This window comes from Gopherus evgoodei, chromosome 8 (genome assembly GCF_007399415.2).
Source record: "Gopherus evgoodei ecotype Sinaloan lineage chromosome 8, rGopEvg1_v1.p, whole genome shotgun sequence".
NCBI lineage: Eukaryota > Metazoa > Chordata > Testudines > Testudinidae > Gopherus > Gopherus evgoodei.
The window spans coordinates 51,576,946-51,604,251 of NC_044329.1; the positions used below are offsets into that span (position 1 = coordinate 51,576,946).

Consider the following 27,306-nt stretch of genomic DNA (forward strand, 5'->3'; position numbering starts at 1 on the left):
GTGGGAGGAGAATAAGGACCAACATTTTCAGCACATTTGAAAATACACAGGGTCAGTAAAGGAAAAGCAACGATCTATACATGTTTTATTTAATGCACATTAAGCTTACACCAAAGTGGTTACAATACCATGCACTTCAGTGCCTTTAGCTTCAGAATATCACATGATCTGAATACTGCATTAGTTATACTGTGTTTTCCGACAAGAGATACTTGGATTTTAAATATTTAGTAAAGACATTGAACTTGCCTTTATTTTTTTCTAGGCATACTCTGTTTATGATGAAGACATTGGCTATTGTCAGGGACAGTCCTTCCTTGCTGCAGTGTTGCTGCTGCATGTGAGTAAATTACAACGCGAAAGCTCTGATATGATGAAGCTGAAGCAGTTTTTAAAAATGCAATACCGTAACTTGGTGTCAGTCAAATATTCACCAGTGCTAGTTTTTCTGTCTGTTCATCTTTTCCTTCCCTGTGGAATCCTTTTTGCCTGATGCCAAGAGAAAGTACATGTGGCTTATTTCTATAAATGTGTGGTTCATCTACAAATAAGAATATGAACTATTCAAATATGAAATTGCAGAGCTAACTGTAGTAGGTAACCTATTGCTTAAATCAGCCTCTGTACCAGATGACTGGGGAATAGCTAATGTAACTCCAATTTTTTAAAAAGTATCCAGAGGCGATCCCAGCAATTATAGACCAGTCAGCCTAACTTCAGTACCAGGCAAATTGGTTGAAACTACGGTAAAGAACAAATTTTTCAGGCACGTAGATGAACGCGATATGTTGGGAAGAGTCAACACAGCTTTTATAAAGGGAAATCGTGCCTTGCCAAGCAATTAGAATTCTTTGGTGGTGTTAACAAGCACGTGGAAAAGGGTGACCCAGTGGATATAGTATACCTGGACTTTCAGAAAGCCTTTCACAAGATCCCTCTCCAAAGGATCTGAAGCAAAGTAAGCAGTCATGGGATAAGAGGGAAGGCCCTCTCATGGCTCAGTAACTGGTTAAAAAATAGGAAACAATGACAAAGAATAAATGGTCATGTTTCACAATGGAAAGCGATAAATAGCGGGATTCTCTAGGGATCTATACTGGGACCAGTGCTGTTTAACATATTCATAAATAGGACCCTACCAAATTCACAATTCATTTTGCTTAATTTCACAGTCATAGGATTTAAAAAATCATAAATTTCTTGATTTCAGATATTTAAATCTGAAATTTCACGGAGTTGGAACTCTAGGGGTCCTGATCCAAAAAGGGGTTGGAGAGGGTGTCACAAGACTATTGTAGGGGAGCTTTGCAGTACTGCTACCCTTACTTCTGCACTGTTGCTGCTAGCAGTGCGGCTGTCAGAGCTGGGCAGTGGAGAGTGGCAGCTGTTGGCTGGGAGCCCAGCTCTGAAGGCAGAGCCACTGCCAGCAGCAGCGCAGAAGTAAGGATGGCATAGTATGGTATTGTCACGTTTACTTCTGCGCTGCTGCCTTCAGAACTGGGTCCTTGGTCTGCAGCTGTCACTCTCTGGTCACCTAGCTCTGAAGGCAGCAGCGCAGAAGTAAGGGTGGCATGGTACGGTATTGCCATCCTTACTTCTGAACAGCTTTGGTGGGGCGCTGCCCTCAGAGCTGGGCGCTGGCCAACAGCCAACGCTCTCCACTTTCCGGCTGCCCAGCTCTGAAGGCAGCGCAGAAGTAAGGGTGGCAATATGCAACTTCCCTACAATAACCTTGTGACTCCCCTGCAACTCCCTTTTGGGTCAGGACCCTCAATTTGAGAAATGCTGGTCTCACCTGTGAAATCAGTATAGTATAAAATAAAAGCACACTAAAGACCAGATTTCATGGAGAGAGATCAGATTTCACAGTTATGCTTTTTTCATGGCAGTGAATTTGGTAGGACCCTATTCATAAATGATCTGGAAAGAAGGGTGAAAAGTGAGGTGGCAAAGTTTGCAGACAATACTGAATTACTCAAGATCATTAAGTCCAAAGCTGACAGTGAAGAGTTACAAAGGGTATATGGATATGTCACAGGATCCCACTAAGCTGGGTGTCTAGGCGACAAAATACCAGATGAAATTCAATGTTAATAAATGAACAATAATGTTCGTTGCCAACTATAGTCCCACCTACACATACAAAATGATGGGGGTCTAAATTAGCTGTTTCCTGTCAAGAATGGGCTTGGCAAGTTCTCTGAAAACATCTGCTCAATGTGCAGTGGCAGTCAAAAAAGCTAACATGAAGTTAAGAACTATTAGGAAATGGATAAACAATAAAACAAAAGATGATATAATACCACAATATAAATCCATGGTACCTCCACACTTGAGTACTTTGTGCAGTTCAGGTCATCCCATCTCAAAAAAGGTATATTAGAATTGGAAAAGGTGCAGAGAAGGGCAACAAAAATGATTAGGGGTATGGAACAGCTTCTATATGTCCTTCTATATGAGGACAGATTAAAAAAATTGAGACTGTTCAATTTAGGAGAGAGACAATTAACGGGGGGTGAGGGGTGGGGGCTATGACAGAGGTGTATAAAATCATGAATGATGTGGTGAAAGTGAATAAGGAAGTGTTATTTATCCCTTCACACAATACAAACTGGGGTCATCCAATGAATTAATAGGCAGCAGGTTTAAAACAAAAAGAAATAAGTACTTCTTCACACAACACACAGTCAGCTCGGAGAACTTTCTGCTGGGGGATGTTGTGAAGGCCAAAAGTATGATTGTGGGCTCAAAAAAGAATTAGATAGGTCCATCAATGGCTATTAGCTAAGATAGTCACGGATGCAACCCCATGCTCTGAGAATCGCTAGCCTCTGAAGCTGGGACTGGATAACAGGGAATTGAACACAGGATAATTGCCCTGTTCTGTTCATTTCTCTCTGAAGATTCTGGCACCAGCCACTGTCTGAAGACAGGATACTGGGTTAGATAGGTGGACTGTTGGTCTGACCCATTATAGCCATTCTTATGTTCTTACGAAACCGTTAGGTCAGGAATAATTAAGTTTTGTTGTAATAGAAGCTGTTATATATTTTGTAGTGGTCAGTTTTTATTTGACAGTAAAGGATCCTTTTTTGAATAGTTTGCCAAATCCTGAAGTTTTTAATGGATTTTCATTTCATTTTTAACCTAGTTCTCACCAGGCAAACTCTTATCGATGTTAGTAGGAGCTTGTCTGAGGGTGGGATTCTCACCCAAATGGATCATAAGTGCCATTGACTTTAAACAGGACTTGAGCAGTTCTGAAATCTCCTCATGAGCAAAAACTGAATAACGGATTTGACCCATTAATTGAAAGACATACTTGATTGTTAATTTGTATTGTCATCTTTAATTTCCAAGATACTAGCATAGTTGAAAAATATTAGATATTTACAAGCTGCTAAACAAATGTTTTGATACATCCATGGAGTTAAGAAATGGGATATTGTGAAGAGCGTTTTTAAAAAAAACAGTTATGCAGGCTATTGCTTGTTTTCAGTGCCAGGCTTTTGTTGGTAATATCACATTAATCACTCTCAGAAGTTATTTCCATTTAGAGTATGGTTCTTTAGAAGACCTCTAAAGATTTATCCCTCACACGAACAGCCCAAGAGGAAAGAAGTTACTAAGTAAGATGTCTGAAAGAAAAATTCAAACTGTTTCAGGCATAAATATTATCTTCTTAAAATACAACTGTGAGGTCTTGAAGATCTAAGCAGCTGATACCCAATAAGAGCATTGTGGAGAGATGATAGTCTCTTTATAGACACAATTGAAACTAGAACGACATTATCACCCCTCCTACACCTCCATATATTCCAGAATCAAACATGCCATCAGATATTTTCCATGGCATTTCTTACTCAACAGTAGACCTTTTTTTTTTTTTTTTTAAGTCTGGTTCAGATAAGATAAGCTATTTGTAGAGACACAAGTGTTCAAACAACGAATAAGCTGCCAAATTCCAAATATGAGGAATTTTCTTTTGGCTCCCCTTATCTCCAAATGTGTGATGTTACATTGACATTACTATATAAATTTGCCTTTGAGTGTTTTTAGAGTTTGTGATTAAATTTGAAAGGTATTTCTAGGGACCACCAAATGTCAATTACACCCATTTTAATATGCCTATATAATACATACATTCCTAATAAGAAATGAAACTGAAATGATCAGAGAAGGGGAGGAAGCAAATTCTCTCTGATGTAGCTTAGGAGCTCCGGTGGGGGAGAGGAAGAAGATCGCATCCTTCAAGCCCCTAGTTCACCCAGATTGTCCATTCCCAACCAGTCCAATGTCCTGAATGCTTACTGACTCTGTTCTGAACCTCTCTAAGCCTTGTTAATCTCTGCATGGTCCCATTGTCCCCAGGCCTTTTGTATTCTTCTGGGATAGGGGGTGCTTTTTCCTTCCCCTGAGTTGTCTTCTAGGGGTGGATGGGTATCCTGAACCTCCATCTTGAGTCTTCATAGTTCTTCTGGAGAAATCCCCACCAAAATATGAGCAGAGATTTCCCAATCACAGGGAACCATTTGTCTCCAGCTGTTATGATTTTACCACAAATCTTGCAATATTTTGTGTGTTTCTTGAAGCCCAGCTCTTGCATTCATGTGAATATGTGAGAATCTTAGTTCTCATTATTAACAAATTGGTAAGTTTTTAGCAATCATGGTTGGAAAAGGGGCTCAAAAAACAAAGCAAATTAAAAGAAACCAAAATTTATTTTTTAAAATTTCATTGACTTAATAATAACATACATTTTGGGGATTGATTCATGATTTTGGACTCTTGGGATTGGTAATACTGGGGAAATCCCTGTCCCCTAAGAGTGAAGTCTCCATGATCTCTCCCTGTAAAAGACTTGGCCTCACATCAAACTCTCAATCCCTCCCTACTCCTTGTTGGTATGTCTTCAATGCAAAAGAAGGTCTATTCTTAACTTTGGTTAAAATACCAGTGGAAAAGATGGGCATGAATATGAAAGTTGTAAGGTGGATAAGGAACTGGTTAAAGGGGAGACTCCAGAGGGTCGTATTGAAAGGTGAATTGTCAGGCTGGAAGGAGGTCACTAGTGGAGTCCCTCAAGGATCGGTTTTGGGACCGATCTTATTTAACCTTTTTATTACTGACCTTGGCACAAAGAGCGGGAATGTGCTAATAAAGTTTGCGGATGACACGAAGCTGGGGGGTATTGCTAACACGGAGAAGGACAGGGATACTATTCAGGAAGATCTGAACCACCTTGTAAACTGGAGTAATAGAAATAGGATGAAATACAATAGTGAAAAGTGCAAGGTTATGCATTTAGGAACTAATAATAAGAATTTTGGATATACGTTGGGGGCGCATCAGTTGGAAGCGACGGAGGAGGAGAAGGACCTTGGGGTGCTGGTTGATAGCAGGATGACTATGAGTCGCCAATGTGATACGGCTGTTAAAAAAGCAAATGCGATTTTGGGATGCATCAGGCGGGGTATTTCCTGCAAGGATAAGGAGGTGTTAGTACCGTTATACAAGGCGTTGGTGAGACCCCATCTGGAATACTGTGTGCAGTTCTGGTGTCCCATGTTCAAGAAGGATGAATTCAAACTGGAACAGGTTCAGAGACGGGCTACAAGGATGATCCGAGGAATGGAAAAACTGCCTTATGAAAGGAGACTCAAGAGCTTGGCTTGTTTAGCCTGGCCAAAAGAAGGCTGCGGGGGGATATGCTTGCTCTATATAAATATATCAGGGGGGTTAACGTTAGGGAGGGAGAGGAATTATTTAAGTTTAGTACTAATGTAGGCACGAGGACGAATGGGTATAAACTGGATATTAGGAAGTTTAGACTTGAAATTAGACGAAGGTTTCTAACCATTAGGGGAGTGAAGTTCTGGAACAGCCTTCCGAGGGAAGTAGTGGGGGCAAAAGACTTTCCTGGCTTTAAGACAAAGCTTGATAAGTATATGGAGGGGATGTTATGATAGGATTGTTAATTTGGGCAATTGATCTTGGATTACCACCAGACAGGTCTGCTCAATGATCTGCGAGGAGATGTTGGATGGCATGGGAACTGAGTTACTGCAGAGAATTCCTTCTTGGGTGCTGGCTGGTGACTCTTGCCCACATGCTCAGGGTTTAGCTGATCGCCATATTTGGGGTCGGGAAGGAATTTTCCTCCAGGGCGGATTGGCAGGGGCCCTGGAGGTTTTTCGCCTTCCCCTGCAGCGTGGGGCACGGGTCGCTTGCTGGTGGTTTCTCTGCAGCTTGAGGTCTTCAAACCAGTTTTGAAGATTTCAATAACTCGATCCTGGGATAGGGGTTGTTATAAAACTGGATGGGTGGGGTTCTGTGGCCTGCCTTGTGCAGGAGGTCAGACTAGATGATCAGATTGGTCCCTTCTGACCTATGAGTCTATGAGTCTATGAGAATACACAGCAATTTGGCATTTAACCTGGGTTTGCAGCTTGAGTTCAACTCCAGGTTCCTTTAGAGGTTTAAACTTCATCTGCTAACCCAAGTTAAAACCTGAGTTACTATGTTTTCCCTGCTATTTTAACCTGAGTTAAGAACACACTTTTTTTTTTTTTGTTGCAGTGCTGTCACACCATATGTATTGGATGGGGATGAACGTGTGTGTGCATGCACGTCTGGGTGAACATGCACATGTGTGTAAACATAATTTCCTTGTTAGTATATGAAAAAGTAAAATAAGTTTACATTTATGTTTTAGAAAGAACAGACCCAAGTCCCCAAGCTCTTCATGCAGGATAAAGCTATTAATTTCTCTTCTTAACTTGGTCTCCAGCCTTTATCTGTCCTCCATAGGGGTTCATCTTTTCAGATAAAATTGTGGCAAGAGATGTGAGATTTCATAACAGCTTATTATGTCTGATCTTAGTCTGCACAGACACCTGGCAGCTGGGCTGGCAGTTCTTGAGGTTCAACAGCTACTTTCATGTAAACTGGCTAAAGAGAAAGGACTCGGCACCAGTTTTGGCCTAGAGGCAAGGTGTGATCTTAGTCTAGGCACTAAAAAGTGAAACCTTAGAAGTAAATAAAAAGGGACTGAAATTCTCTTTGAAGAAAACTATTCAGCTTTTATCCACTGATGACATTTGTCTGGAGAGAGATTCTGCGTGCTAGTGGAAATAGTAAAAGGTCAAGAGTTGTCACTCAGATATTCAGAGTAGTTTCTGCCCATTGGCACTTATGTGGTATTTGCAAAAGTAAGACATTCTTGTGATTAAAGTCCTGATTTGTGTCTGCAATAGCTTCCACTCACACATACCCTGTTACGGTATCCCCTGAAGTCAGAGATACTGTCAAGGGAGGTTATGATTACACAAGACTTCCCACACCCTCCCCTCCCATTAGGGCATCCAGCCAGCCAGCACAACTCCAAAAGTGAGGTTGGCTGATTTAGTGAAGCCCCTAAGTGGGTCTTGAGTAGAGCCCCAGTAGGGATTAAAGTGTTCAGTATCATTTGGATGAGGAGGTATGGACATGGTGTAGCAGGACTTCTGAGGGAGTCATGCTGCTGGGAGAGGTCTCAGTATGGTCACATGTTTGGAGGGCCAAGCTCATTGTTGTGTCCTCAGTAATGGAAAACCTGACCCAGGACTGCTTAATGCACCTGAACGTTGGCTGTAATTTTCCCTTTCTGCATTTTTCCCATGAGGGCCTGATGTAACTAGAATTTTTGAGAAGTGTTTTTCTAATGTCCAGTTGACAAAGACTGTTTTAATGACAATTTGTTTTTTACTGTGGTTTTCTAGATGAGAATTATGTACCAGCTAAGCTAAATATTCTCATTTACCTTTGTAGTGGGAATGCTAATGGCAGTTGTGCATTTCCAGCCCCAAGTGTTGAATTGAGACTAGAATACTGTTTACACTGTGTTTGAATAAGATTCTGAAGAAAGATCCTAACACTGTTTCAAATCAGTATAGACAAAGCCTAACTAATGTTTTCCTCAAGGAGAATAAATTATTCCACTAAGATTTTTTGGTTCCTAATAGAACTTAATAAACAAAAACATTTGTTTTTTATTTCAAGCTTTCTAATGTTTTAAATAATAAAATTTCAGAAAATTTCAAAATTGAAAGTAATTTTGAATTTTAAAAAATTGAAACATTTAGATTTTTTTCAGAATCTCTTACCATCGCTTGGGCAAAGGGAATTTTGAAATGTTACAACTATGATATTTCAAATCTCTGCATTGTCAGTCAAAGACTCTTTGTGTATTTCTCCTTGCAGATGCCAGAGGAGCAGGCCTTTTGTGTGCTGGTGAAGATCATGTATGACTATGGCTTGCGAGATCTCTACAAAAATAACTTTGAAGATCTTCACTGCAAATTTTACCAACTAGAGAAACTAATGCAGGTAGGACCAGGATCAAGAACTCTTGTCCCTTCATACATGGTAATGTTGGGTGGGGAAGAGGTAAACTATTCTCTTACAGCTTTAGAAAAATACAGCTTTCTCCTTTCAGGAGTGTATTGGATCAAATTCTTGAATCCTAAGAGCCCCAAATTGAGGGACATTTAAGATCTGAAGCCAAACATTGTGGTTGGGTCTGTGTCTGTTTTCTTTTGGCTTCCATATATTTACTCTTGTGAACTTTTTTGATTCAAAGAGAGGATATTTATGGTTTTCTCTCCCCTTCTCTTTTTATTTGTTAAATTGATGTGACTACAGTAGAACTTCTGAGTTCTAACAGAATATGAGAATATTTTGGAATAGGATTGTCTTAGTTTGTATGACTTGCATTATGAGTTAAGATATTATACAAGCTGGGACAATTCTATGAATATGAAAAATAAGACCACCACAGATCATTTTGCAGGCCATGGGTCATCTTATTGTGACTCAATATGCGTCTAGTTTTTCCTTACATTTTAATTTTTCGTATTAAAAGCAATTTAACTCTGACTAAACCATTACAAGTTTTATACGCTGGTGTCCTGACTAATAAGCCATTATTAACAGTCCATTAAGATTTGACCTCTGGTGCAATTACAATAATGGAAGCTTGCTGTTGGATTCAGTTAACCAGAGTAAAAATACAACTGTTCTGCAAAATTCCCTTTCTGAGATTTAAAAACTAAAATAGAATCTTGTGCACACATCCCCTTTGAACTTGCTTTCCAGAATGACAATTTGTGTATGTTTACAATTTACTGATACTTTTCAATAAAGTGTTATGTGGTTCTGTATTAAAAAAATACATTAATTTGTCCTCAGTATGTTTTTTTCAATATTTGTACCAAACAGCTACAATGAACTTTATTGAGTAAATGTATTTTTAATGACCAATCTGTATAATCTACAATTGACGTTACTACATACCTCGTAGTTGGTGTATACTGCATTCCTGGCCTGTGGAACTTGCCTCATTGTCTGGTTGTTAATATTTTTTAGTTTTTTGCTGATCTTTCATGATCGCTGAGGCTTATTTAAACTCCCTGCTCCAATGTCCATAATTTCATTGTTTTCCCAGAATAAACCATTTAGAACAAAAGCATTAACAATTTTTTAAAATAGATAGTTACACACGTTATACATGGCACAACTACTCTACCTTTCCATATTTAATGTCCTATAATTTCTCTCCCTAATTCCATAGTATAGTATTGATTTGATTTTGCTTTTAATAACTATCATGATAGAATCTGTGGTGGGTAACGCAGAGAAGCCGCCAAAAATTGAAGGTGAAATCCTGTCCCCACTGAAGTCTGTGGCAAAACGCCCATTGGCTTTAATGGAGCTAGGATTTCACTTTCCTCTTTTCTCAAACCTCCAGTAACCTTGCTGGCAGTGTGTTTCTGAAGCTGGAGGATACTTGGGTGACATTTAAGCATTTCCCCCCCTCCCCTTTTTTTTTCTTACTCTAGGAGCAGCTACCTGATTTATATAGCCATTTCTCAGACTTGAACCTGGAAGCTCATATGTATGCCTCCCAGTGGTTTCTCACCCTCTTTACTGCCAAGTTCCCACTCTGCATGGTCTTCCACATCATTGATTTACTACTCTGTGAGGTAAAATGACACTGTCCTTGAATAAGAAAAAATGCTTTTTGTCCAAAAAATGTTGTTAATTTTCTTTTTTTACCTCATTCTGTTGGAAGATTTAGTCATTTGTTGCTCAGTTTCTATCAGATTAATTAATTAATGAATGCTGAATGTGTTAAACTTAAGACACTAGTAAGGCACCTTACTCTTTATAAATGTAGTTTTGCACTAGCTGCAAGTGATAATTTTTTCAGAATGGACTTTTAAATAAGTGTAAGTTCAGTTAGTTAACCATTTAATTTTTTTAATGGATAGTTCATCCAAGTTTAATAAATCTGGCTTCTGGCAACCAACCAATTGCTCAGATGAGACTGCTGTGGTAGAACTTTACTTTGTTTCCCCAGATCAGAGCATCCAAAGACTGGGTGAATATTACTTGTTGTTTCTGATAGCCTGATATTTCACAGATAGTGGAGAATTACCAGACAGTTCTGGTACATTAAACTCTTAGGTCTGATGGTTAGAAAATAATCAAGCTCTGCCCTTCTCCAGAGAACAGAGTTGCAGTTCTTGGGGCATGTCTACACTATAAACTTAAGTCAACTTATGTTAGATCAGCTTACAGCCACTGCAGTAATTACTGCGGTGGTTCATGTCCACATGGTGGTTCTTCTGTTGATGGTACGCATCCTCACCAGGTGCACTTCCACTGACTTAAGAAGGCAGTGGCGGAGGCTGACAGCAAGGGCGCTCAGCACCGCATGCATCTCCCCACTGGTAGTCCACTACTCGCCAGGAGCTTGGCAGCCCCTCCCTACTAGGAACAAGGCAGACATACCCGGCTTCTCAGCTCCCCGCTGGGAATAGGGAGGTTGCACCAGGCTTCTCAGCTCCCCTCCAGGAGCCTGACTGCCCCACCAGGCTCTTATGTATCAGAGGGGTAGCCGTGTTAGTCCGGATCTGTAAAAGCAGCAAAGAGTTCTCTGGCACCTTATAGATTAACAGACGTATTGGAGCATGAGCTTTCATGAGTGAATACCCACTTCGTCAGATGCTCTTGGTTCACTGCTGGGAGCATGGCAGCAAACCACACTCCAGTCGCTGAGCTCCCAGTCGGGTGCCGCTGGTGCAGCTGTGCTCCCAGTGGGGAGTGGGGAGCTGAGAGTCCAGGGGGGTCAGAGTCAGGGACAGCTGAGCTCCCAGTGGGGAGGTCTATGCCTGGTGTCCAGTCAGTGGGAGTGTGGAGCAGAGACCGGGCAGCAGGCTGGTTGGGGAGCCGGCTTTTTTGTCAATTTCACAGCTTCAGCAGACATGGGATAAATATTATTTTATTTACTTTTCATGATCACAGTGTGTTCCAGTTTGAGCTCAAACCATTTAGTCTTCTTTCTCTAACAATTTCTAGTTGTGTTAGTGAAACAAACAGAGGAGAAGAGAACATCAGTGCCACTCATTTCACTTGCATGCATGCTGTTCCTTACAGAGTAAATCATACATTGAGTTCAGCATTTTGATCTCTTTGGAATTAAGTTAGCAAGTTTATTTTCAAAACAGAATTGTGTCTGCGAATGCGATCAGTCTCTGTCAATCTAATGTATCCTTACACTCTCTTTCTTGGAGAGAAAGTCATGTCTGTTCACTCCAGTCTCTTTCAGACACAGTTATTGTAAGAAACAGTGCAGACAGGAATCCACAGCTTATCAGAGCAGTGATTGCCCATCTGACAGTAGAACCACACTTCACCCTTTATAGTATTAACCTAATAAAAAAGTACAAATGCTGAAGAAAATGTAGATTTTTTTAAACTCAGCTCTAGAAACATTGAAATACAGATGTCATATCTGGTAGCCTCTGTCTCATCTTGTTTGGTGAAAACACACAGAAAAAACATGAAAACCTTTTTTCCTTCTGGGAGTATAAGTAAAGCTGTGTAAGAGTTAAAATTGGAATCTACTAGAAAAAGTAAACCTAGCATTTGAGGGAGGAAAACCCTTTAACATTAAAGGCGGCTAATTTATGATGGCTTAAACAATAATCAGAAATATTAAAGAAATGAAGGGCTAGTAGGAAGTCGTGTAGAAATCTCAAGCCCCGATGGGAAAATGTCTCAAGGTATGTCTACACTACAAAATTAGGTCAATTTTATAGAAGTTGATTTTTAGAAATCGATTTTATACACTTGATTGTGTATGTCCCCACTAAGTGTATTAAGTTGACGGAGTGCGTCCTCACTACCGTGGCTAGCATCAATTCACGAAGTGGTGCACTAGGAGAAGCTATCCCACAGTTCCCACAGTCTCCGCCGCCCATTGGAATTCTGGGTTAAGTTCCCAATGCCTGATGGGGCAAAACCATTGTCACGGGTGGTTTTGGGTACATCTCATCAGTCTCCCCTCCTTTCCTCCCTCTGCGAAACCAACTGCAGACAATCATTTTGCCCCTTTTTTCCTGGGTTACCCGTGCAGACGCCATAGCACGGCAAGCATGGAGCCCATTTAGCTCACTGCTGCTGTTGCAAGCATTGTAAACACCTCACACATTATACTGCAGTATGTGCAGAACCTGTCTAAGAGACAGCAGCATGAGGACGATTGTGAGGAGGACATGGACACAGACATTCCTGAAAGCATGGGATGTGGCAATTGGGACAGCATGGCAGCAGTGGGGTTGGTTGATATGGTGGAATGCTGATTCTGGGCTTGGCAAACAAGCACAAACTGGTGGGACTGCATAGTGTTGCAGGTATGGGATGATTCCCAGTGGCTGTGAAACTTCTACAGGCATAAGGCCACTTTCCTGGAACTCTGTGATTTGCTTTTCCCTACCCTGAAGCGCAGGAGTATCAAGATGAGAGCAGCCCTGAAAGTTGAGAAGTGAGTGGCATTAGCCCTGTGAAAGCTTGCAATGCCTGATGGCTACTGGTTTGTCAGGAATCAATTTGGAGTGGCCAAATCTAGTGTGAATCAAGTAGCCAATTCAATCACTGATGTTCTGCTATTAAGGGTAGTGGCTCTGGGAAATGTGCAGGTCATAGTGGATGGCTTTGCTGCAACGGGTTTTCCTAACTGTGGTGGGGCCATAGATGGAATGCACATCCCTATCTTGGGACCGGACCACCTTGGCAGCCAGTACATAAATCGCCAGGGGTACTTCTCAATGGTGTTGTAAGCACTGGTGGATCACAAGGGATGTTTCACTGACATCAACGTGGGATGGCCAGGAAAGGTGCATGATGCTTGCATCTTTAGGAACTCCGGGCTGTTTGAGCAGCTCCAAGAAGGGACTTACTTTCTGGACCAGAAAATTACTGTTGGAGATGTTGAAATGCCAATAGCAGCAAAGAGTCCTGTGGCACCTTATAGACTAACAGACGTTTTGGAGCATGAGCTTTCGTGGGTGAATACCCACCCATGCATGCATCTGACGAAGTGGGTATTCACCCACGAAAGCTCATGCTCCAAAACGTTTGTTAGTCTATAAGGTGCCACAGGATTCTTTGCTGCTTTTACAGATCCAGACTAACACGGCTACCCCTCTGATACTTGAAATGCCAATAGTTATCCTTGGAGACCCAGCCTACTCCTTGCTCCCATGGCTCATGAAGCCAGACACAGGCAGCCTGGACAGTAGTAAGGAGCAGTTCAACTGTGGGCTGAGAAAGTGCAGAATGGTGGTAGAATATGCCTTTAGACATTTGAAAGCTCGCTGGTGCTGTTTGCTGACTAGGTTAGACCTCAGTGCAACCAATATTCCCATTGTTATTACTGCTTGCTGTGTGCTCCATAATATCTGTGAGAGCAAGGGGGAGACGTTTATGGTGGGGTGGGAGGTTGAGGCAAATCGCCCGGCTGCCAATTTTGAACAGCCAGACACCAGGGCGATTAGAAGAGCACAGGTAGGTGCACTGCGCATCAGAGAGGCTTTGAAAACACTTGTGTCTGTTTCTCTTTGATGCAAACCTGCCCCCTTTTGTTGATTTTAATTCCCTATAAGCCAACCATCCTCTCCCCTTTATCACAGCTGGCAAAGGAAATGAAGTCACTATTGTTTTGAAACCATGCATTCTTTCTTTAGTAATTGAAAAAAAGGGAGATAATTGATAAGGTAGCCCGGGTGAGGAGGAGGGAAGGACAAGGCCACATTGCTTATTGTAGCCACACTACAAATCAAAACTGTTTGAATGACAGCTTTCTGTTGCTTGGGCCATCCTCTAGAGTGGAGTGGCTGGGTGCCCGGAGCCTCCCCCACGTTCCTGGGCATCTGGGTGAGAAGGATATGGAACTTGTGGAGGAGGGCAGTCGGTTGTACAGTGGATGCAGCGGCAGTCTGTGCTCTTGTTGGCTTTCCTGCAGCTCCACCAGACACCTGAGCATGTCTGTTTGCTCCCCCATTAGCCTCAGCATTGCATCCTGCCTCTTCTCATTATGCTCACTTAATGCTTTCCTGGACTCCGCCACTGAATGCCTCCATGCATTCAACTGTGCCCTATCAGTGCGGGAGGACTGCATGAGCTCGGAAAACATGTAATTGCAATTGTGTTTTTTCACCTTCTAATCTATGATAACCTCAGGGATGGAGATTGTAGGGGGAGCATAGAAACATTTGCACCTGCGGGGGGATAAAAAGGGAGAGTAAAATTTAAGATGATACATTTCTGAGAAGAAAAGGGAGACTTTCACAGTGAATCAAGCAATTCGCAGCAGACAGCGCATGTGCTTTAGGTACAAGGTCACATTTTGCCCTTTATATTGAGTGTCTTCCTGTATGGTGACACATCACACACGGCTGGGGAACAGAATTCAGTTTCTCGGCAGCCATGGTAAGCCAAAGGGTATGCAGGTTTGGCTTCTAATGCCTTCATAACATCTGGGAATGTTTTCAAACTGCAGCACCCTCCTTTCCAATAGCAAGCATTGCTGGTTGGTTTGCCATTTAAAAGGAGGGGCTGTGGTTTTTGGGTGGATGTGAGGCACACACCTTCCCTCACCCCTCCATGTGGCTATTTCAGATGACCCCTTCACACCTTTACTGTTCCTTTACAAAAATCCCCATTTCAACCAAGTGACCATGAATGATATCACTCTCCTGAGGCTAGCACAGAAAGATATAGACCGAATGTTGCTTGAATACGACCAAAGCCCAGGACCATTTGCTGCCGTGCTTTGTGCTGCATTGATCCCAGACTACTTGCTACTGGCTTGGTGTGGTAAAGTGTTCTACCATGGAGGATGAACTAAGGCAGCCCTTCCCAGAAACCTTCAGCAAAGGCTTTCAAAGTACCTCCAGGGGAGCTTCACGGAGGTGTCCCTGGAGGATTCCTGCTCCATCCCCAGACATGTTAACAGACTTTCGCAGTAGCTGTACTGGCTGCGAATGCATCCCAAGTCCGGGCAAATCAGACACTGAACACTATTGCTTTTAAACCCTGTACTGTAGTTACAAATGTGCACTCACCAGAGGTGCCTTTTTTGCATTCAGGGTCGGGGGTATCCCCCTTGGGAGGATATTGGCTCCAAGGTGATGAAAAGGTCCTGGCTGCTGGGGAGAATGGATTCAACGCTTGCCTCCCGTTCCTCCTTATCTACAAAATCCTCCTTGTGTGAGACTTCCCCCTTGCAGTTGTCCGTGGACAGTGGTGGGGTAGTGGTAGTCCCCCCCCCCCCGAATGCCATGCAGCTGATCATAGAAGCAGCATGTATGGGTCTCTGACCCAGAGCGACCGTTTGCCTCCTTTGTCTTTTGGTAGGCTTTTCTTGACTTTCACGCGGCACTGCTGTGTGTCCCTGTTGTAGCCTCTGCCCATCATGCCCTCTGCAATTTTGGTATATATATCAGCATTTCTTCTTTTTGATTGGAGTTCTGCCTGCACAAATTCTTCTCCCTATACAGCGATCAGATCCAGTGTCTCCTGTTCACTCCATGCTGGAACTCGTTTGCGATTCTGGGGGGACTGCATGGTCATCTGTGCTGCTGAGCTTGCCACGCTGACCAAACAGTAAATGAAGTTCAAAAGTTCCTGAGGCTTTTCCTGTGTAGCTGGCTAGTGCATCGGAGTTGAAAGTGCTGTCCAGAGCGGTCACATTGGAGCACTCTGAGATAGCTCCCGAAGACCAATAACATCAGTTTGCGTCCACACTACCCCAGATTCAACCCAGCAAGGTCGATTTTAGCATTACTCCCCTCGTCGGGGAAGAGTACAGAAGTCAATTTTAAGAGCCCTTTAAGTTGACAGAACGGAGTTACTTGTGTAGACGCATTCATTATAAAATCGACCTAACGTGGCTAAATTTGACCTAGTCCTGTAGTGTAGACCGGGGCTCAGACAGAAAACCAAGCAACAGTACAGAGCAGCCAGAAAATAACTCTGACTTCCAGAAAGAATCCAGCCTAAAAATACTTGGTCTCCTGAGAATTTGTTGGAGGAGATAATGGTCAAAAATAGTATTAGGGTTGGCCTGTGGTTAAATCAAAAATGTGTCTGGCCCTCAACAGAGAAGAAAAATAAAACCTAGGGGCATATGGAGCTTGAAAGAAAAGACAAGAAATAGGCCTTTAATTTAGGATTCCAGTCATATTGTAAAGCTATGTCCCCAAGCAGCCTTCAAGAAGCATAGCATTGTCTGCATGAAATTGCTCTTTCCTTTATTTCTCAGCATATCTGTAATTCCAGCAACTGGAAGGAAAAAACTAGGTGCAGCATTTAACAATGGAAAATGTCCGTCTAAAAAAACCCTTTGAAGTGAGCTGTGTTGTGGATTTTTTATGGGTTTCCAGCCTTTTCATTAACTTGTCTTTATCATAAATACGGATGAATTTCGAATAGCTTTTAACTTCCTTCCTGGCTGTGCTTTCTCTGTGTGTCTATCTTGCCTGTAGTTGACAGAATATTTACATCTGAAGTAACTCTTTCATGCAGGAAAAAAACGTCTGAAGAAAGAAAAATGGGTAACAAAATGCTTATAGCTGGTCAGAGCGAATCATTAGCAATGAGATTCTCTGATCCCCATGAAAATGATGCTAATTATGGTGCTAATTGATTAACACTTTGTGCCAGACAGGGATAATTTCAGATGGGGTTTATCAATTTTGATTTTGTCTGTGCTGGGAGAGGGAAGAACATTGATAATTCAAAGGGGTATATTAAATCCTCATTCCAGAAAGGAAAAGCATTTTTTGGTGACTGCAGCATCTTATAACGAGCAGGTATGGTGCTTTCCACTGAAAGTCTCATGGAAGAGGTCACTAACGAATCTTAATATCTGGGGAAAATAAGAATTTTGGGGGATGGAGGATAGGAAAGAGGAGAAACTAAATGGCAAACCAGTAATATAGTGATAAATAATGAACTGCTGTTCAGGATATCTTTTTCTAGCATTGTAGTGGTGTTTGTGCCTCTACAGCAAAGGTCTTTTAATCTTTTCCTTATATATAGCTTGATGGAGATAATTTCTTCCTTGTTAAAATTCATAGCAGTCTGGAACTTGCCGTGCAAGGTCACAGTGAATGTTGGGAGAATATCAAATGGTTAGCTTTGAATATGCGTTCAAAGGCTCAAATGTGTATCCAAACCACTGCCTTTTTTGAGCATCCTCCCCCCATCATCCTCCCTCTGACCTCCAGTCATCAGCTTTCCCTCTACCTATCTCCCAGCCATTGAAGATGTGATGTAGGCCTAGGGTGCTCCATATTTCCAATGTCACTGCACTGATGCCTCCTAGGAATTCCTCATTATTTGTCACCTCGATGTCAAAGCCCTGTCTGGAATGGGAAGAATTTTACGGCTTGAGGGACTTGAGCAGAGGCTATTGTTGCTAGAGAGGATTAGGGTTGGGGTATGCTTGTCACTGTTGCTGATTATTTATTTATTTGGATTTTAACAATAGTAAGAAATAAGCCATACAAAATGCTCTAGGCACTCTGAATAATTAATCTTACAACAATGCAGCAGAATTAAAAAGTCACTTATGGGTTGCAAATGTAGCCCATCAGTAGAATTAAACAATCAGAAACTGTAACAGAGTAACAGGGACATATCCTCATACAAGAACAACAGGCTATAATGCTCAGGCATAAAGAAACATATCCATATCCTAAACATTTCCCACAAAACCTGTGAAGTAAATGGCTTTTGAGCTTAACCAGAACGTCATCAAGTTGGGGCTCTCTGGATCCAGGGCCGGCGCTTCCATTTAGGCGATCTAGGCGGTCGCCTAGGGCAGCAGGATTTGGGAGGGCGGCATTTTGCGGCCCTTGGCAGCAATTCGGCGGCGGGGGGTCCTTCCGCGCTCCGGGTCTTCGGTGGCAATTCTGCGGCGGGTCCTTCACTCACTCTGAGACCCGCCACTGAAGTGCCCCGAAGACCGGAAGCGCGGAAGGACCGCCCCCCCAGCCGCCGAATTGCCACCGACCAGGAGCGTGGAAGGACCCCCGCCTAGGGCGCCAAAAACCCTGGCGCCGCTCCTGTCTGGACCATCAGAGAATTAAATCTAGGTTAAATTAAACCCAGATTTAAGGCGTGTGGAGTTCTACTTAGTGGAAGAGAGTCTTAGGAGAACTAAAAGTTTCCCCATCTAATAGATTTCCATATAACATTTTTAAATAGCTTACTTTTGGGTAGATCACCCCAACCCCAAACGAGAAGTGCTCTCCTTTCAATGCAGTTCTCATAAAAGTAAATAAAACAGGATCACCCTTTATTGTCGACAATCCTTGAGACTCACATTCCTCAATCTCATTTTATCTCCAGTAACCTGATTCTCCACTTGCTACATTGCTTGCCTTCTTTAAACATTTACTCAGATTGGCTTATCCCAACACTTTCTTCCCTATTGTTTGCATTTTAAAGTCAAACTTGCCATCCCTCGTTGATCACTGTGGAGATCTCAGGAGAACTGGTACTTCTTCCTTTTAAAAAAATGTTGTTGTATTTTCTGTGTAGGGCTTTCTTATTGTGATGTACATAAATTGGCTTAGAAATACTAAAGATCATATTTAATAGATCAGGGATCTCTTATCTTACTCTTTGTTTCTATTTGACAAGTTGCTTTCTTATGAGTGATCTTTCTTAGTACCTTGTGCCACATACTCAGTTCTTCACAACACTGAAGTCTTGGTCCATGTATGTATGTATAATAGATATTTAGATAATTGTATTGGCTCTCAGGTGAATTAACATTTTACATATTTTTCATAAATATGCATTTAAAAAAATGTGTTTACACAAGTCTAACTACCTATTAATTAGAGAGTGCAAAAAAAAATATTCCTGACAGGTAAATTAGATGCCTTTTCCAACCTTTCATGACATTTTCTGTTAAAGGAAAATGTTCAGTACAAGGAGTCTTGATACAAGCAGTATTGTCAAAAGCCAGGAAGTTCAATGCTAAAAGCTGTTACTCCATTATTAACTTTGAATTTCCTGGTGCTTGTTGGTTTGTGTCACAACTTTAATAATAACTTGAAATCTTATGTTCAGTTTTTTCATTACAGAAGGCCATTTTTGTGCAAAACTTTGAGGATTTTGAAGTGCATACGGATAACGTTTCTCTCCTTCTAAAGGGTATACATTAAATATTAGCACACATCTGGTGGGCCTTGGTGCATGTTCAGCAGTATCAATCATACCAGAAAGCGACAGTTCTTCTTCGAGTGATTGCTCACATCCATTCCAGTTAGGTGTGCGCGCTGCGCGTGCACGTTCGTCGGAAACTTTTTACCCTAGCAACTCCAGTGGGCCGGCAGGTCGCCCCCTGGAGTGGCGCCGCCATGGCGCCCAATATATATCCCTGCCGGCCCGCCCGCTCCTCAGTTCCTTCTTACCGCCGTGTCGGTCGTTGGAACTGTGGAGCGCGGCATAGCTGTCCTCCACGTCCCTAGCTCTCCTAGTTCTCTATCGTTTATCTATCGTTCATCTCTAGTTCCATTATAGTTGTTAATTAGTTTGTTAAGCAGATAGTTAAGTTAAATAGTTGCTAAGTAGTTCTTTGCCGGGGGCTTAGCCCTTCCCGGCACCCGGCGCCAGGCTCATGCCTGTTTCGCCGGGCTTCAAGCAGTGTGCGGCCTGCAAGAAGCCCATGCCTACCAGCGATCCCCACGAAGCGTGCCTGAAGTGCCTCGGGGAATCGCACAGATCCGACAAGTGCCGCATCTGTAAGGCCTTTAAGCCGAGGACAAAGAAGGAGAGGGATCAAAGGCTCCGAACTCTCCTAATGGAGGCGGCACTTGACCCGACGGCTTCGCAGGCCGTGGTATCGGCACCGGCACCGGATCGCTCCGGCACCGAGAAGACTCCTCGGCACCGACCCTCTCCGGCACTGGAGTCAGAGCCAAGGCCGTCAAAGTCTGATACTCCGGCCAGGAAGACCCGGCTAGAGCGCCCGGCATCGACATCGGCCGTGGCGCCGCCGGCACCGTCAGCACCGTTGACTCCGGGCCCGGCGGGTCCGTTGAGTCCGGTACCGCCGAGCTCCCCCATGAGATCTGGGGTTGAGATAGTGGTCCCGTCCACACCGGAGACCTTCGCCTCGGCTCGGGACCTTATTGCCCTGACTGAGCCCACTCGGCTGCCACCCCCGGTACCTCCGGTGCGGGTCGTGTCCAGAGGCAAGCCCATGATATCGGCACCGCCCAGAGACAGTCGTTCACGATCCAGGTCCCGACGTCTTGGGCGCTCCAGATCCCGACGCCGCTCGCAGTCCCGGCACCGCTCCCCTCAGCGGTACCGGTCGCACTCGCGGCACCGGTCGGCATCGAGACGGTCGCGGTCAGGCTCCAGTCGTCGACACCAGGCACCGCGATTCCAGGAGCGGGTCCCGACGCTACTCGCCGCACCGGTCGACCTCCCGGCACCGAGCTGGTGGCAGGTCCCGGTCTCGGTCGACCTCCCGGCACCGAGCTGGTGGCAGGTCCCGGTCGACCTCCCGGCACCGAGCTGGTGGCAGGTCCCGGCACCGAAGCGGCGCCACGGTACCGATCAGGATCCCGGCACCCGTGACAGATCCCGGTCCGATCCCGATCCCGGCACCGATATGACTCCCGGCACCGGTCCCCGGCACCGAGACGATCCTCCGTGCCGGCCCGCGCAGACCCTTACCATCCAGGGTCGGCCCCACCATGGCCCTCGAGACAGCCGTCCGTATCTTCCCAGACGGACAGCGGGTATGCGCTGGGCACCGACAGGCAGGCGGCGCTGTTCGGTGATCCGCCGCTGCAGGACCAAGGCCCACAACAGTGGGGATTCTGGACACCCTGGGCATACCATCAGGCCCAGGGCCCCCAGCAGCTCCCTGCTAGACCGGCGACTGCGGAGCGTAGGGCCCCTGAAGCCTCGTTGTCTCGCCCCCCTCCCTCCCCGGAAGGGGAGGAAGGGTCCAAGCAGCAGGACTCCGCTGCGGCTCCGGAGGCAGAGGCGAGGGCTGAGGAAGACCCTCAGTTAGACACTCTCGTGCCTGGGGTCTCATCTTCCTCCTCCCCGGATGAGGCGGTGGCGGGTACCTCCTCCAACAGTCCCCCCCCGCTGGATCTCAGGGCGCACTAAGACCTCCTCAGGCGCTTGGCTCAAAATCTGAGTCTGCAGACAGAGGAGGTCTCGGAGATAGAGGATCCAATTGTAACCATCCTCTCTTCTGATGCTCCCACCAGGGTCGCCCTGCCCTTCATACGGACCATCCAGGCCAACGCCAATACCATCTGGCAGTCCCCGGCCTCCATCCCTCCGACGGCGAAAGGCGTCGAGAGGAAGTACATGGCCCCTTCTAGGGGATACGAATATCTCCATGTACACCCGACTCCGGGTTCACTGGTGGTGCAATCAGTGAACGATAGGGAGCGTCACGGCCAGGAGGCTCCAGCCCCCAAATCCAGAGAAGCCAGGCGGATGGACCTCCTTGGCCGTAAGGTGTATTCGGCTGGGGCGCTGCAGCTCAGGGTCTCCAACCAGCAGGCCCTGCTGAGCAGATATGCCTTTAATTCCTGGGTGGCAGTGGACAAATTTAAGGAGCTGCTGCCACAGGATGCTCGCCAAGAGTTTACGGCCATCTTGGACGAAGGCAAGAAGGTCGCACGCACGGCCTTACAAGCCTCCTTGGACGCTGCGGACTCGGCTGCCCGTACCCTCGCATCAGGAGTTACGATGCGTCGCATCTCCTGGCTGCAGGTTTCCGGACTTCCGCCGGAGCTCCAGCATACCATACAGGACCTTCCTTTCGAAGGCCAGGGCCTGTTTTCTGATAAGACAGACCCCAGACTCAAGAGTCTAAAAGACAACCGGATTATTATGCGGTCCCTCGGGATGCACACCCCCGTTACGCAGCGTAGACCCTTTAGGTCGCAACAACAGCAGCAACGTAGGCCGTTTTCCCAGTTCCGCCAGCGGCAGGACCTTTACAGGCGCCGCGGCAGGAACGGAAGGCGCAGACAGTCGGGGAACCAAGGGGGGCAGAACCAAGGCTCCTCAAAACCCCCGCCTGGTCCTAAGCCTTCATTTTGAAGGTGCGCCCGAGGGCGCGGTAACAGTTTCCCCTATGGATCCTTCCCTCCCGTTTTCCAACCGCCTTTCGTTTTTCCTCCCGGCGTGGTCCCAAATAACATCGGACCGCTGGGTCTTGAGCATGGTGCAGACGGGATACCACCTGCAGTTTGTTTCATTTCCTCCTTCCCGCCATCCTTCCTCGTCCCTCTTCAGGGACCCCTCTCACGAGCAATTCCTTCGGCAGGAGGTGCAGACGCTCCTCAGCAAAGGAGCTATAGAGGCGGTTCCGGAAAACGAGAAAGGCAAGGGGTTTTATTCCCGCTACTTTCTGATCCCCAAGGCCAAGGGGGGCCTCAGGCCTATCCTCGACCTGCGAGAACTCAACAAATACCTTGTGAAGTTGAAGTTCCGCATGGTATCCCTGGGGACCATTATTCCATCCCTGGATCCGGGAGACTGGTACGCCGCCCTCGACATGCAGGACGCGTATTTCCACATTGCCATTTGGCCACGCCACAGACGCTTTCTCCGCTTCGTTGTGGGGGCTCTTCATTATCAGTTTGCAGTCCTCCCATTCGGCCTGTCCACGGCCCCGAGGGTGTTTACAAAATGCATGGCAGTTGTCGTGGCGCATCTTCGGCGCAACCGTGTCCACGTGTTCCCTTATCTGGACGACTGGTTGATTCGGGGCACGTCGGAACAGCAAGTCAACAGCCATGTCCGCGTGATCACCGGCATGTTTGCAAGTCTGGGCCTCTTGATAAACACAGACAAGTCCACCCTGAGGCCCACGCAGAAGGTGGAATTTATCGGGGCCGTCCTGGACGCCACTGTGGGCAGGGCCTCCCTGCCTCTGCAACGGTTTCAGACCATGGCGGCGATCGTTCAACGTTTGCGGTCAGCCCCATTGACGTCAGTGAGGACATGTCTAACCCTGTTAGGCCACATGGCGGCGTGCACCTTTGTGACCGACTACGCTCGGCTCCACATGAGGCCTCTCCAGCTGTGGCTTATCAGTCATTACAGGCCGGCAAGGCAACCGTTAGACATGTTAGTCACAATCCCCCAGAAGGTCTTAGATTCTCTCGGCTGGTGGTTAGACCAGTCCATATTATGTGCGGGTCTTCCCTTCCACCCCTCTCAGCCCTCGGTATCCCTGACAACGGATGCCTCAGATCTAGGCTGGGGGGCCCACCTAGGGGCCCTGCGGACACAGGGCCTGTGGTCCCAGGAGGAGGTGGGGCTACACATCAACATGCGGGAGTTGAGAGCGGTCCGCCTTGCTTGTCAAGCGTTCTGTCATCAGCTTCAGGGTCGTTGTGTCGCCGTGTTCACGGACAACACGACGACCATGTACTATATCAACAAGCAGGGCGGCACCAGGTCCTCCTCCCTGTGCCACGAGGCGATACGACTCTGGGACTTTTGCGTAGCCCACTCCATTCACTCAGGGCTTCCTTCCTCCCTGGAGTACGGAACACGCTGGCGGATCGATTGAGCAGATCCTTCCTGTCACACGAGTGGTCCCTTCGCCCGGGACGTCGCTCTCTCTCCATTTTCCGGAGGTGGGGTTATCCCCGGGTGGACCTCTTCGCGTCCAAGGGGAACAGGAAGTGCCAAGCGTTCTGCTCCTTTCAGGGTAGGGAGCCGGGGTCGATAGCGGATGCCTTCCTCATCCAGTGGTCGACCCACCTGTACTATGCGTTTCCCCCGTTCCCTCTGGTCCACAAGGTCCTCCTGAAGGTGCGCAGAGACAGGGCTCTCGTGATCATGGTGGCCCCGGCATGGCCCAGGCAGCACTGGTACACCATGCTGCTGGAACTTGGCCATAGCCGACACAGTCCCCTGCCCCTTCATCCGGACCTGATTACCCCAGGACCACGGGACCCTCTGTCACCCAGACCTGCAGTCGCTGCACTAGCGGCGTGGCTCCTGCGTGGCTGACTGGTTCCGAGCTGCGCTGCTCCACGCCTGTGAGAGAGGTGCTCTTGAGCAGCAGGAAACCGTCCACAAGAGCCACATATTCGGCGAAATGGAAGCGCTTCTCCTGTTGGTGCGTAGAGAGAAATCTCCGCCTATGGAATGTTTCGATAACCGAAATCTTAGACTACGTTTGGTCCCTCAAAGGGCAAGGTCGGCCTTATCGTATTGCGAGTCCAACCTAGCAGCTATCTCCACCTTTCACCCGGGTGCGGACGGTCGCTCCGTTTTTTCTCACCCGACGGTTTCGCGATTCCTGAAAGGGCTGGAACGTTTATTCCCTAACGTCCGTCCCCCTGCTCCAACCTGGGATCTTAACCTGGTGTTGTCCCGGCTCATGGGGCCCCCCCTTTGAGCCGTTAGCTACTTGCTCCCTGCTCTACCTCTCTTGGAAAACTGCCTTTCTAGTGGCTATCACCTCAGCTAGACGGGTGTCGGAGCTCCGAGCTCTTGTGGTAGACCCCCCATATACGGTCTTCCACAAGGACAAGGTGCAGCTGAGACCACACCCTGCTTTTCTGCCCAAGGTGGTCTCAGCCTTCCACGTCAACCAAGAGATTTTCCTTCCGGTTTTTTTTCCCAAAACCTCACTCCTCAGGCAGGGAGCAGCAGCTCCACTCGCTGGATGTCCGTAGGGCTCTCGCGTTCTACATAGAGAGGACTAAGCCCTTCCGAAAATCCCCCCAGCTTTTCGTGGCGGTAGCAGATCGTATGAAAGGGCTTCCTATCTCCTCCCAGAGGGTATCCTCTTGGGTTACGTCCTGTATCAGGACCTGTTATGACTTGGCCCATGTCCCTACGGGCCGTGTGACTGCGCATTCTACCAGGGCGCAGGCGTCGTCGCTGGGTTTCCTCGCCCGCGTGCCCATCCAGGAAATCTGTCGGGCAGCGACCTGGTCATCGGTCCACACCTTTGCTTCCCACTACGCCCTGGTCCAGCAGTCGAGGGAGGATGCGGCCTTCGGAACTGCAGTGCTCCGTGCCGCGACTTCTCACTCCGACCCCACCGCCTAGGTATGGCTTGGGAGTCACCTAACTGGAATGGATGTGAGCAATCACTCGAAGAAGAAAAGACGGTTACTCACCTTTGTAACTGTTGTTCTTCGAGATGTGTTGCTCACATCCATTCCACACCCGCCCTCCTTCCCCACTGTCGGAGTAGCCGGCAAGAAGGAACTGAGGAGCGGGCGGGCCGGCAGGGATATATATTGGGCGCCATGGCGGCGCCACTCCAGGGGGCGACCTGCCGGCCCACTGGAGTTGCTAGGGTAAAAAGTTTCCGACGAACGTGCACGCGCGGCGCGCACACCTAACTGGAATGGATGTGAGCAACACATCTCGAAGAACAACAGTTACAAAGGTGAGTAACCGTCTTTTTTCACAAAAATGGTCTGGATTTTGAGCTGCCATTTTGGGATCAACATTTCTGAGGACTGAGTAGAAATGAGTTACTGGGAATTCAATGTTATTTGTAAATTATGTGTATTGTAATTATAGTATTCAGAGACTGGAAAATCTGAGTCACAGAGAGTTGAAGCTAACTTTTGCAAGGTCACACAGCAACATAATGTTAGAGCTGGGAATAGAACAGATCTTGTGACTCCTTGTCCTATATTATAACCCTGGACCATTCTTCTTCCATAAATATTCAGCCCAGAATTTGTATAAAATAATGTTCAGAATCAGCCTTGGTAGATTATTTGTATAAAATAATTGACTGATAAATTTGATTGTAAATAAATCTTAGAAAATGTTATTTAAATCTTGTGAGTGGGCATGAATTCAGAGTTAAATTATGGAGCTATATTGTATAGCTATGGTTCTTGAGAAGCACTAGGTTTCATAATGAAATAGTTTAAGTCTCATAGGGATTATACACATGGGCATGGAAGGTTTGATTTTCCAGTTACAGTGTCTTGCTGGGAACACTAAGCAGAATGGTATAGCTCAAACCATAAGACTGGTCAACTCGGCACGTTAGTTCTGACTCTAGTACTAGAAGTCATAATAGCCTGTTATTTTTTATCTATTGTTGTCAAACTCTGCTGTGATTTCATCAGCAAAGCCAAGTTGAAAAAGACCAGATTAATATTGTAACCTGTTAAACTTCCTCAGGAATTGGATCCAGAACAAATCCACTTCCTCCCCAAATTTACAATGGAGTAAAATGTGAATTTAAAACAATAGTGTACAGTATTTTATCTTAGCAAGGTTCTGTTGACAAAAATGCTGGAACTTTTCAGAATTAGCTATATTGTCTATCAAACCTGTAATTAAGCATCTGTCAGCATTTCCATTATGCATGTTTACTAAAGCTTATTAAATGGTAGCGAGAGTTCTGTAAAAATAAACCCTATTTTAGAGCTGTAACAGTTTAGACTTAAAAACTAGCTTTAGATCACAATTCTGTGCAGAAAGTTTCAGCATGGAAATATACCATTGCAGCAGTTGCACAGATGTGTTGGACCTGTTTTCCTTCATTCCTGTAAGTGAAAAATGACTTTATTTGCTTTAAATAGAAAGGGTGTAGATCAGTGGTCCCCAAGCTGTGGGGTGCGCCAAGGAACATTCAGGGGGCGCAGTGGGGCCTAGGCCCATCCCTATGGGTTGCAGGGAGGGAGCACCACCCAGCCCCACTCTGCCTCCAGCTTGCTTATGGCCCGGCCCCAGCCTCAGCCCTGCTCCTAGCTGCAGTCCTGGCCTTGGCTCCTGACCACAGCTCCAGCCCTGCTCCCGTCCATGGCTCCTGGGAGGGGGTGGGGAGGAGGACTTGGACAGTTTCCATTACAGGTAAGGGGCGGGCGTGACAGAAAAAGTCGGGGGACCATTGATATAGATGATCAAACTTTAGGCTAAATGCCC

General features: G+C 45.9%; 1 protein-coding gene across 1 annotated transcript in view; it reads left to right on the forward strand.

Moving 5' to 3' along the window:
• RABGAP1L (RAB GTPase activating protein 1 like) overlaps nucleotides 1–27,306 on the forward strand; it is a 570,078-nt gene that overhangs the window by 362,266 nt on the left and 180,506 nt on the right. The window contains 3 exon segments of the mRNA XM_030571947.1: nucleotides 266–340; nucleotides 8,242–8,367; nucleotides 9,879–10,022. Coding sequence (XP_030427807.1) covers nucleotides 266–340; nucleotides 8,242–8,367; nucleotides 9,879–10,022 — 345 coding nt within the window.